Source organism: Rhopilema esculentum, chromosome 21, assembly GCF_057945365.1.
Source record: "Rhopilema esculentum isolate cy_ngs chromosome 21, ASM5794536v1, whole genome shotgun sequence".
Taxonomy (NCBI): Eukaryota; Metazoa; Cnidaria; class Scyphozoa; order Rhizostomeae; family Rhizostomatidae; genus Rhopilema; species Rhopilema esculentum.
The window spans coordinates 12133113-12145410 of record NC_142835.1 but is presented as its reverse complement, the minus strand read 5'-3'; the positions used below and the strand labels follow the sequence as shown (position 1 = coordinate 12145410).

General features: G+C 33.8%; 1 protein-coding gene across 1 annotated transcript; it reads left to right on the top strand.

Moving 5' to 3' along the window:
* The first annotated feature begins 124 nt into the window (after positions 1 to 124).
* Positions 125 to 11520, top strand: LOC135684980 (intraflagellar transport protein 57 homolog). Its single transcript, XM_065200720.2, has 15 exons — positions 125 to 418; positions 928 to 1036; positions 2739 to 2792; positions 3199 to 3252; positions 3580 to 3644; positions 3872 to 3962; positions 4514 to 4588; positions 5387 to 5506; positions 5740 to 5811; positions 6288 to 6368; positions 6797 to 6847; positions 7128 to 7190; positions 7580 to 7646; positions 8697 to 8773; positions 9575 to 11520. Exons 1-15 carry the CDS (start codon positions 258 to 260, stop codon positions 9671 to 9673), a joined length of 1239 nt encoding a protein of 412 aa, XP_065056792.2. The 5' UTR covers positions 125 to 257; the 3' UTR covers positions 9674 to 11520.
* The last annotated feature ends 778 nt before the right edge of the window (positions 11521 to 12298 follow it).

The following is a 12298-nucleotide window of genomic DNA, read 5'->3' as shown; positions in this document are numbered from 1 at the left end:
TTTCGGGGTTATGTTGAAGTAGCAAATTTAGTATTTTTTTATAAAATTAAGTTAAATGAAAAAAAATGAAATAAATGGAATAACTTCAATACAGTTACCACTTTCTAATGACAGACCCGATAGTTAGCCTCGTAACGAAGCTGAGGCTGCTTATCGCTGCTGTTGCTATCAAATAAAAACAAGGCCAACTTTGTCCAATTTTCGATTTTCGTTTTAAACAAATATTCATTCTCGCTAAAAAATATTTGAAAATCAACATGGCAGAAGAGGACAACAGGAGAGGAGAAGGTGGAGATGGAGCGCCTGGTGCACAGTTCATGAATTCATTCATAGTTATGGAAGATGTTCTTGACAAGCTGAAACTACTTGACTACGAAGCCTCTTTCTGCAAAGAGTGGGGATTCAAACCATTCTCAAGGTTTTCACGACAGTTTATTTATAATGTTACAGTCTTAAAGATGTTATGGTTGAAAATAGGCTTACGTAGTACATACTGACCTCTGGTGTGTTTTCTTATCATAAGTATTGACCGATCATAAAGGAACCTTATCAAAAATATTAAAATAATTCTCAGGGTTATTTTCACGACAGTTTATTTATAATGTTACAGTCTTAAAGATGTTATGGTTGAGAATAGGCCTACGTAGCACATACTGACTCTGATGTGTTTTCTTATCATAATTATTGACCGATCATAAAGGGACCTTATGAGATCATAACGATTATAAAGTTTATTTTTTAAAACGGCGTAGGGTTATGGCACAACATATAACTTGATGGACCTCTGCGGTTTGTGTCAACCCCAACCCGAACTGAGGTACTTAATTTATTTGGTCTGCCAAGTGGGGATTGCAAATAGAGAGAATAAAATTTCTTTTGGTTTTAAATTAGACAGAAGACAGTTGTTGAAATTTTGTTTTCCAAAAGGCATTACTTTGTCGTGGCTACAAATCCTGGTGAGCAGTTTTTTGCCTACACATCTATTGTTACTTGGACACTGAACCAGTGTGGAATCAATACTGAGAGGCCTCAGGAGGTATTTTTTTACATCCACTTAAATATCGTAATACAAGCTATGCTACTTTGCAAATTACTTACAACTTTACAACACTACTTTGTTGATACAACTGGGAGCAGACCAGTTTGGATTCCATGGCAGCTGCACTCTCGAGAAATTTTTGGAAAATTACGAGTGCACTGTTTGGGTTTGGCTCAAAATAAAAAGTTTTTTTTCAAATGTAGCAAAATGACTATAATTCTAAATTTGTTCCCAACTTGGATTGGAAAAGTGTCTGATCCTCTTGAGATCAGGGCTGCAAAAAAGTTTCAGACTGTTTTTACTGCCCTGTTTAAGAAATTAAAACATGACGGTATGAAATTTGTCGGCTTTTATAGCAGGGTCAAAACTGTGCTGGATAGCAAAGCAAAATCGTCTGGGTTTCACAGTGCTTGTATAAACGGAAAAGCAAACCACCATAGTTTTGAAACCGTTCCAAACTTGCATGGAACAGAAGCAAACAGAAAATTGTTCTGACTTTTTTAAGCTACGCATCAGAATAATTTTTGCAGTCATTCTCTTGCAATTGTTTAAAAATGTTTTATTATTTTGTTAGCCTGAATTCCACACCCAAAACTGAAATTATTAGGTCAAATGTGCACGTTTATCACAAATGCACTCTTGCACTCCGACTAATAGCTTGTGTACTCCGGAGATCTCGTCGAAAACTGCCATGAAATCCAGACCAAGAGCAGAAGGCTATGACTACCCCAGGGCCATTTGGACACAGGGAATAAAAACAGAACTTAGACATTAAATACATACATAGCCTTTACTGATTTACGTGTTTTTATTGTTGTTTATTCTCGGCATATTGCAGTGTTTTATATTGGCTACATTGAATACATGACCTGAAAGAAAAACAATTTAAGTATAAAGAAAATAATTTTACAGAAAAATCTACAGAAACTACTACCATGAGAAGGTTACAAAACAGCACTTAAACCTCTCACATCTCTGGAGAATTTTCAAATAAAATCTATAGCTTCTAACTTACACAAAAAAGTTTTATGCAAATTTCCTCAGAGGTCTCACACAATAAAATATGGGGTAAACTCCCTCAGATTTAGGGGGAGGGGGCTATGCTGTGGAATACCCTAAATGATGATACAAAGAACCTGGAGTCTGTTGGAGCTTTTAAAAAGGAAATTAAGATTTGGGATTGAGCCAGTTGCCTCTGCACAATTTGTAAATAGACTTTTGTATTCCTTTTATTAGTAATTAATATATAATTATATATATTTATTTAGGTTTATTGTAAATAGTTGGTGTAAATAGATAGTTTTTTTAAGAACTATGTAAGTACAAACTGTAAACAAATTTATGACAATGAATAAGTTCACCTTTAACTAAATGGGATATGGTGATTGCATCTGTGTAGTTAATTACAGAGTGTTTTAATTTTCTAATCTAGAGTTAGCAGGAATATATTTTTATTTAGTTCCTTGTGAAAGTTTTTGTCATCATACAATAAAATCTGCATTAGGACATTATTTTTAAGATGTGTATATCCAATTGGTTGTAATAAAGCGAAATCTCCAACGTGAAGATCTCTACCTGGAGTACAAGGGTTATTGACTCTGACATCATTGTAAACATTATGAACTAACTTACTGATATGTCCTTAATCACCATCCGTTTACAAAGATAAAACCCTTTTTTAAAACTTATTTTATTTTAGTATGATGATCCAAATGCAACACTTTCCAGCATATTGAATGAATCTAGAAAGTTGGTATGTTGTTAATTTAAGTTTGCTTTCTGTATTCCAAATCTCATCTTTAAGCATCAGCTTTTTCAAATAAATCTCAACCATTCTAATTATATTAATGACAATTTTTTTGAGCAGTTTACAACTAGATTTTAGACAAAAGGGAAGGCCTGCATTCTTTTCAGTGCGATAAAGATCAGCTTATTCTGATTGAAGATCAAGGAATAGTCCCTAACAACAAGCTGCTGTAAAAGGATTATGATTGCTAATACTTTTCAAACTAATCAATATCAACATCTTATGTGCCGAAATAACTTCTAGTAAATATCATAACAATAACTTATTAGAAAAAGAGCAAAATTTTAGTTACTTGTAGTGTAATTTTGTAAGTATTTTGCTGTAATTGTAAACATTTGTGAGTTCATTTTAGGGTATTGCCATAGATTTCCCACCATCAAAACTAAAGACCGGGAATGGAGAGCATGTATGTAAATGTTTTTCATTTATTCACAATTTTTAATTATATTTTTCATATCATTAACCTGTTTTTTGTTGTTGCAAGCTTTCAAAGTTTTCCTTTTAAATTCAAACTTTAGTAAATGTAAGGTTCTAAACTTTTTTTTTTCAAAATTTTCTGGTTGCATTTCTCATAGGAAATATCATCTTGATGGCGATATGACTTGTTGCTTCATTTGCTTCTAAATTATTTTTTAATTAATGTGAAATAGATGTACCAGTAAAGCTTTATTTGATTTTATAGATAGGTACCTACATGTTATTCTTTGAGAAATGATAAAAATCTTGTTTGAAGGCTGTGTATCTGCTTGACAAACTCTCGGATGAAGCCTTAAAATCTCAAAGGTTTACATGGAAAAGGTAAGGTGTTTTCTGTATATAGCATTTGTAGAATGACCTCTCTGACTTAAATAAAGATATAAATGTGTAATTCTGATAATAATACTTCTCATAGAAGAATGGTATTTTTCCTAGTGTTGTTGGGTATTTTCTTAAAGGTTGCAGAAATAACTTATCCCTGTTATCTTTTAATAGTTTTATTGAACTGTCTGTAAATTCAAATTCTGCTACTCATTTCCTTTGTTAAGGCCAATGCATGATGATGAAGAGGAGGAGGAAGAGGCTATCGTTGAAGATGATGCTGAACTTACTATTGACAAGATGAATGATGAACTTGCAGTAAGCTTTACAGAACTCTCAAACTGTATCTTTAGCCAAGATGATAGTGTTTTACTATTCTTTATCATTTGTCCTGTTTAAAGATACATCATTTTCTTCCAATTTTTTTTCTATGATGACTAGTTTTTTTATCTACAGTAAACGTCTTGAAGGATTCTTGATATTTAAATGCTTTTTTGTAACAATACTCCCTATTTTCAATTTACTTCCATGTCACCATTGTAGTTGGATTTTATTTCAGTTGCATGATATTTCATCCATAAATATACATGCCAATTGCCAGCATTTAGCATGTATATTTATGGATGAAATATACACGCCAAGTTTGAAATTGGAAGATTGTGTAACTTGAAGGCCCAAGCTGGTTTTATTAACTTGTTTTTGTGTCAATATTGGGGAGTTGAAGTGCCTTAGTAATATGCAAAAAAATGAAAAATAACTGTTGCTTCATTTGCTCTTTGTCTTTCTGTCCAATCTGTAGCTCTTTCCGCGAAATCTTCACTTTTATGCTCTCTTTCTCTGATTTATGTTGCAAAATTATTTCTCCACAGGAAGAAATTGAGGAAGCTGACGATGAAGAGAGTTATCTTGATCTTGCTGGTTTGAAGCAGCAAGCATATATGAATGTAAGTTGAACTAGACTAGTATTTTATCAATTCCTGCTATTTTGACTTTTTGAAGATTCTCAAATCAATGGTTGCAGTCATTGGCATAGGTGATGCCAAACGTTTAAGGGGCTTAGTATGGTTGTTGCACGAATATCATTGCTTCATAGAGATGGAACTGCTAGAATTGAGATTGTGAAATGTAATGAAATGTGAAAAATGTTATCTGATAAGAAGGTTGCAGTGCTCCCAACCCCTATGTAATCTGATAAGAAGGTTGCAGTGCTCCCAACCCCTATGTTATCTGATAAGAAGGTTGCAGTGCTCCCAACCCCTATGTCTCCTATGCCTATGTCACCAGTAATTTTCAAATCAAGGGCTGCATTTATTTCATCTGTCAGTACTGCTCATGAAATTACTTATACTTTTTGCAGTCCTTTTAGTTTAAGATCAAAATTTTCCTGTTTTTATGAATTCTTTTTTGCAAACCATCAATGATGGTCTTATGTATATTTGTATGTATACTTTTGCCATCAAATGAATTGAAAAATAAATTAATAGTATATAACAGATAGTGATCTTGTTAAGGATACATAAAATTTAGAGGTAAAAGTTAAAAATGTAGTCCAAAACTCCCCTTGTTGAAAATGACAAAGATAGCATTAGAAAGGTCAATGTGACCTTGTTGTCATAATGCTCCCTGTTTTTCAATTACTCCTAGCCCTTAAATTGAATTATTTTTTCTATTGTTAAGAAAATTAAAAGTGCTCTACAAATCAAAACATGATGCATTTACATCTATAATGTTTTGATTTGCAGGAGAAACCAGAGAGTAAGCCAGAGGCAATGCTACAGTCCAACACAGATTCAGCAGAGTGGCAACTGGAGTTAGAGAGGGTCTTGCCTATGCTCAAAGTTCACATAAGAACTGACAATAAAGTAATTGCAACTCTTAATTGTATACAATGCTTGTTCAGGCCATCTTTTTATATGAAAAGCAACATTTGGACATTTAATCAAGTTTCTGTTTAACTAATGTTTTGATTTCTTTTAATATGCAATGGCTACTGTCCTCCTTTTTATCATATCTACTATTGTCTTGAGGCATTGAAGAAGTCTTACGTTAATTAAAAGTTGTAATTTATGGAACCTATGTCATGATTCTCTCCCAGGATTGGAGAAGTCACTATGAGCAGATGAAACAATATAGCGATGGTATCGACACAAGCTTGACAGAAACAAAAGTATGTTTGATAGCTAGCTAAAAAACTTTGTGTACTGCTCTTTCCCAATTTGCTAATGTTGGAAATTTGTATACATCAGTGAATCGAAAGTAACGAGAACGGAAAGGTAGGTAGTGTATTAGATGGAACTTGTTTTTTGGAACCTTGGAAATAACAACAATATTTTATACTCAGAAGAATGCCAGATGAAAAGTAATATACCTTGCTTTGTGTTAGTATTATGTACTATTTGAACTTTTGCAGTTCCAAAGGCTTATATAGTCAGTTGTTATTTCGCATACTTCCATGAATTGTTATCCTCGAAGTTTTCGAAAGTTGCTTTTTTATTTTTTGATAAAGATAAATTTAAGTTTTTTGTTTGGTTTTGTGGATACAGGATTTATTGCATTCAGTAAGAGAGGTTTGTAAAATTATAACACCGTGACAGTTTTATTTAACTTTTGTAATGTTCCCAATTTTTATCATTACATTCATAGGGTCAACTTGATAAACTTCACCAAGAGATTAGCAAAACGCTAGAAAAAATAGCAAGTCGTGAAAAATACATAAACAACCAGGTAAAACTGCTAGCTAACAAGATAACGTGTTGATGAATTCCGTTTGTGTTGTTGGCATACTCACTTATATTCCTACCAACCTACTCATTGTTTCTTACTGTTGGATGACGCACCACTTTTCACGATAAAACATAATTTTTTGCTAAACTCATTTCACTACCTTTTGCATAATGAATCCATTCGACATATGATGTTCTGCACATTTCCTGATTATATTTATTATGCTTTCCGTGTAATAGTTTTTAGCAAAACAAGTTTTCGTCTGTTTTTTTTATTTGTTTAATCTACATCCCACACTTTTTCTGGAATATTTATAGTGAGCATTAATCCCATTTGATGAAATAAACAAGCAGATTTTCATAATAACTTAGCAGCTTTGAGTACTTTTTATCATTTTCCGGTGGTAACTGCTCGATTTTCTGTTTCAGCTGGAAAATCTTATGCAAGAATATCGAGGACAGCAAGACCAGCTTGCAGAGGTTCATTTCATTCTGCATTATTCTAATGTTTTTTAGCAGCTCTTTGGTAGTGAATGTTACCATGCAGAAATTACATTCCATGAAATGACACAGGAACAGTACATTAAATGAAGAGGTTGTTTAGGAATAGAGTCAGCTGATGCAGACCTTATGTTCAAATTCAGCTGCAATGGAGAAACAAAAACACAGCTTTCATCTTTCAAAATCATGCACAAATTTTACCTTGTTCTAAAGAAATTTGTTTGATAGGTTGATATTAGACTTGTCTTTTTATCCGTAGGCCAAAGAGCGTTATAAACAAAGCAGTGGGGGTGTCACCGAGCTTACACAGAAACTCGCTCAGGTAAGTCTTAAGAAAGCACACCGCATTTAGTCAAAGAGAGATTTATAAACAAGACATTTGTAGAAAACGTCTCACGTAAACACCAAGTTCTTATTCCTAAGTACGAATAAACTTGAATAGTTCGTCTTACAGCTATGACACCTAAAAATGCTGTTAAAGACATAGGCATAGGTATCATGTTAGTTCAAAATTCTATCCCTCGCTTTGTTAATTCACTATTTTAGACCGTTTTGAATGCACATCTGTCCGGTTGGCCAAAAAAAGATGTATTCCTGCAATTTTAAATGTCTGGATAATCTCTTTTTGAAATAAATAATAGTGAAATATGGCTTATCAATACTCTGCATGATGTCTATTTTGTTGACAAAGATTTTTATCTTCATTTTCAGGTAACAGATGAACTAGAACAAGTAAAACAACAAATGGATGAACGGGGAACAAATATGACAGATTCAGGTTGGTATACGGGACACTGCTTGTAAATAAAGATATCTAATAATGCGAAGACTTGCTGCCATCTTGAAAATTTAAAGAATGAAGGTCATTGCACAAAATTTCCAGCTATGTAATTCTAGATACGAGATATTGGCGTGCTGTTTTTAACCGAAAGACGGCATGTTTTAAACCTTTTACCGATGTAACAACTTTTTCCTCACATTGCAGATGATCATATTATGAAAGAATACTTTTCAATGTTATAATCACAAAAGCATCGTCATTGCAAAATCAATTTGGGTTCAGCTGTTAACACTATTTGTTATAAGTTATCTCTCCAGAAACCAACCAAATGTTTATAGATATTCTTAGCCTTGTGAAGCTCTTCTTGTATGCTCAGATTAAGTCAATCCTAAAAACTTTTGCGAAGATGCGAGTTCTGAAACATTTCCTATTCTGGTCAAATAGAAATCATGAGCACTAAAAATGAAAACCTGTATGTAGCTAAATTTAGAACATAAAATCCAAAGCGTAGATTCAAAACATTGCAGAAAAAGCTTTTTATATTTCGATAAAGATTTTATTGAGTGCTTAGGAGGTAGCCTTTTCAATACTTCATGATTCACTTTTCCTTCGGTTTAAGAATTTTGCCTACTTGCGAATGTGCCAATAGATCTGCATTTTACCTTCTCAGTCCTAAAGTCTTCTACATTTCTAAAAGTCAGCATATATAGTTTTTATTATTAATTATTACTTCATGGTTGTTCTCAAGCAGTCCTTAAATATTGTTTGCAAGTTTGTAGTTCTTTTAGTCCATACATCCCTGTGGAATTTTTTGCCTATCCTTCATAATTAAAAATAGCCTACTTCCTGAAGATGTTATGCAAATCATTCTGTGTCTTTGAATCCCAATCTTCACGTGCTCCAGCACCATGACTTATAACACAGCCCCATTATTGTAATTTCGTCTCAATTGTGCAGCGTGAGTTGTTCTTACTGGAGCAATAATTATACAGCCATCTGGCTCGAGGTGTCTCTATGTTTTCTTAATGAACAATAATTATTTTTCAGCTCCTTTAATGAGGATAAAGCAGGCGCTCTCTAAATTAAGACAAGAAATAGTCGAAATGGAATTACGGATTGGAGTGGTAAGTATCCGGGCATATAGATTTGATTAAACACATAGCAGAATAGTACTATCGCTTTCTTGAAAATTACTTCGTTTGATTTTCCTGAGGTTTTGTTCTTTTCTACAAAATTCCTTATATGCACATGGAGGAATTCAAAAACATTTTTTTCTGTCAGAATTGAATTTTTTTAATTCAATTGACATATTTCGGCATATTGTTTTTGGGTGTGTTTATACCTTAAAAAGAGTGAAGTTCTTTGAAAGTAGTTGCTGAAAAGTATAAAAAAGCGGTAGTTTTTTAAAAGGAAGAAAAAAGAAAAGAATACGTTCGCAGGTGCATTTTAAATATATATAAATTTAATAAATAATATAAGTCTGTGCTCATTTATATACTATCGATTGTATAAAACGATTTTGTTTAAATAGGTGCCTTTTGAGAGCACGATTCACACGTTGGAGCAACATCTGCTTCTTCTCCTTGTGCAACACTTTCCATCAGCTCTATAGAGAACCTTTGTCTGCGAATTTCAAGTTATCCACCTCGCTAACCAAGAGGTTGTCTGGTGGTAGCGTACGCTGCCTTGACACTGAAAATGAAAATCAAGTTTTGCAAAACACTTATCTGAAATTTTGATGTTGTGCTAGTAGTTCCTTCGTCTCGTTCTCTTTTCCGTCATGAATTTAACACTTAGTGTCTGTGACAAAGCTGTAGAATCTGCATCCTAAACAGTGCATCTTTTCCTTTTTATGCTAATATCAATATTTCAATGTTATTTCCTATACCATGTTCCATTGCATCTAACTTTGCTTTTTTTCTTAGGTGGAACATACCTTACAACAGGCGAGACTTCAGGAAAAGCGAAATTTGGAAAGTCAGAATATGAAATCCACTAAAGATGATTATAAAGGAATTTTTTAATATTATCCCACAGTTCTCTTCAAGAAGGTGCACTTTTATGTTACAAAGATAATAAAGATTGTAAATACGAAAAAGTTATTTCAATTTAGTTAAAAGAATAATCAGCACTATTTATTTTGCTTTTATTTTGACCTTTCCATCTCTAAACTGGAATGCATGTGCTGGACTAAGAAAAATTCAAAGGAAATCGACTACTATAAACCAACAAGGTAACTTAGCACGTACGTAGCTAAGCAACACACAAACCAGAAGAAAAGGTTATTTTGTCTCCAGAAAAATAGGCACCGTCTCCACTTTTATCGAGAAACACTCGTAATTTTTGAGGAAGTAAACTGAATCTCAGTCAGTTTAACACAAAGTCAACTAACTACTTAAGGTTAAGTCAACTAATTTGTTAGAGCAATATTTCAACATTATATTCAAGGAAAGAAATTATTTGTAAAATAGATCAACTTTGCAAACTATTGTTAAACCTGGTGAAAGGGTTCAGTCGCTAAATTTCTTCCGAAAAATGCCGTTTCCGAAGAAATTCAAGCACTGCTTAAATGTAAGCATGCCAAGTTCCATTTAAGATTGCCTAGGCCTACTTCATTTACGACTGCTCTATGAGCAGCTCTCATATTTTGTTTGAGTTTAATTTTTTAACAATTTCTGACGGTACAAAATTTAAAATGGCTTTAAAAAAGCAAGCATTTTTAGAAATAAAGAAATTTTTCATTTAACTACTTTCTGATATAAAATATTAGAACAAGGATAAAAAATGTTATGCTAGAAAAAGGAAATATGTAAACCGTAGGAGTGCGTTTTAACCCATGGAATCTCATAGTAATACTCTAAAGGCATGCAGCACTGATTTGGTACCCTTATGTTGCATGTGCTCACTTTTATGATTGGCTAATTTTTTCATTTTTCATCTGATGCTCGCGGGAATATGCTGTTTTACTCTACCGTTTAATCTCTGAATAGTGCGTCCTACATACCGAGCTTCAAATCGGCACGAAAATTCATAAGCAGCTAAACGTTTTATTGGTAGGAATGCAATCCTTTTGAACGGACGGAAGCATGACCTTAGTACTATAAATCACACGATGCTTCACAGTGGAAACTGACCGGATGAAGGTCCGCGAAAAACAATAGAAGCTCTTATAACACACCCAAGCCACGCCCACTTTCTATTGTTTTGTGAGGAACGTTTGCCTTCTGGGATGTTTTTGTCTGGAGGAAGGTTGACAACTGGACTCTGGAAGCAATCTGCTCTTAAACGCTCTCGACAATGCTACGCTCAAAATAAATTTTGATTTGTGGGAACGCGGGATCACCTTGTTAATTAAAGAGACACCAACGCAAAATTTCGACCCCCAAAAATTGCAATAAGATTTCGGTCATATGAAGTGGGGACAAAAGTTCTACCAAAAAATGGTTTTACATTCTTTGTATGACATACATGTTGCGAGAAACAAGCGAGAGGAACTAGTACGATTGAATTTTTGGTAACCTAGTATTTTTACGGCCTAGTACTTTATAATACCTTGGTTCATGGCATTTGCGTCCGGGCATCGAATCTGCCATAAAGGCTGGTGTGTCTGGTGTGGCTAGTATTTGTTTCTAGGAATCGTTTCCTTTAACTTCTGCCATTCCGTACCTTTTATTAATTCGAAGATAACGCTTTTGCAAAGCTAAAGAATTCTAAAGTAATGACGTCATAAAAATCTATTTTTAGAATTTTTGAATTTGGATCCCATAGCCTGAAAGAGCATCTCAAAATACCTCTAAAAATGCACAATCCGTCTAATGTGTTACGAATTGGCTGAGATATGGCCACATGTGTATTGGCTCTTTTCCAATCGAACCTCTGTATTTTGGTCTCTGTTCATGACTTTATGAACAGAGCGAAAATAACAGTGATTCGTTAGCAAACTTCAAATCTTTCATTGACAACATCTCAACTGGTTTTGGACATATTTGACTAATTTTGCATATCTGGAATTATTTTATGATGATCTTTTATGCTACGTGGTTAAAATTCAAAAATTCTGACGTCACACTTTAGAACTCTATGGGCCAACAAAGCACACTGTGACGTCAAATTTGCTCCAATTCAGAAGAACTTATCCAAATAAGCAATCTTCCAACTTCTGCCATAGGACGCAATGCCAGTTAGCGTTGCCAACAGCAACAAAAATCAATTAATGTCTGTGTTTTGCTGCTAGCCATTCTGCCGTTTTCATTTTCTTTAGAGCTAATTTCTGCGTTTCGAAAATTTAACCAACATTATCGCCTTAATGATGAATTTATTTGCGTGCAATCGCTGCTATACGCGGTTTTGTTGATTTGTTGATTTGTGAAAACACCTGCCAAAGCAGAAAGGTCACTTCTTAATTTCTTGCAAATAACCACCATTTTTAATTTCAAACAATTTCCGCGCAAACTGTGTTGCTTTGTTGTGAAGGATTATGGATTCTCGACTCAGAAATTTGTATTTAATTTCTGATGGTTGCTTTTGAAAGTAGAGTGCTTTAATTTGGGTATAACGAGTGTTTCAGTAATGCTAGACCGCTGAGTGTAATCAAATATTCATGCCATCTGAGTAAGTCTCTTCATATTTTGAAATATAGAAGGCAATGG

What these genes read in the sequence shown, in the direction of transcription:
- LOC135684980 (XM_065200720.2), top strand. Translation starts at nt 258, where the DNA reads ATGGCAGAAGAGGACAACAGGAGAGGAGAAGGTGGAGATGGAGCGCCT. An exon ending in CAAGCTTGACAGAAACAAAA is followed by an intron (nt 5,812 to 6,287) that starts GTATGTTTGATA and finishes TTACATTCATAG; the next exon opens with GGTCAACTTGATAAACTTCA. An exon ending in TGGAATTACGGATTGGAGTG is followed by an intron (nt 8,774 to 9,574) that starts GTAAGTATCCGG and finishes TTTTTTTCTTAG; the next exon opens with GTGGAACATACCTTACAACA.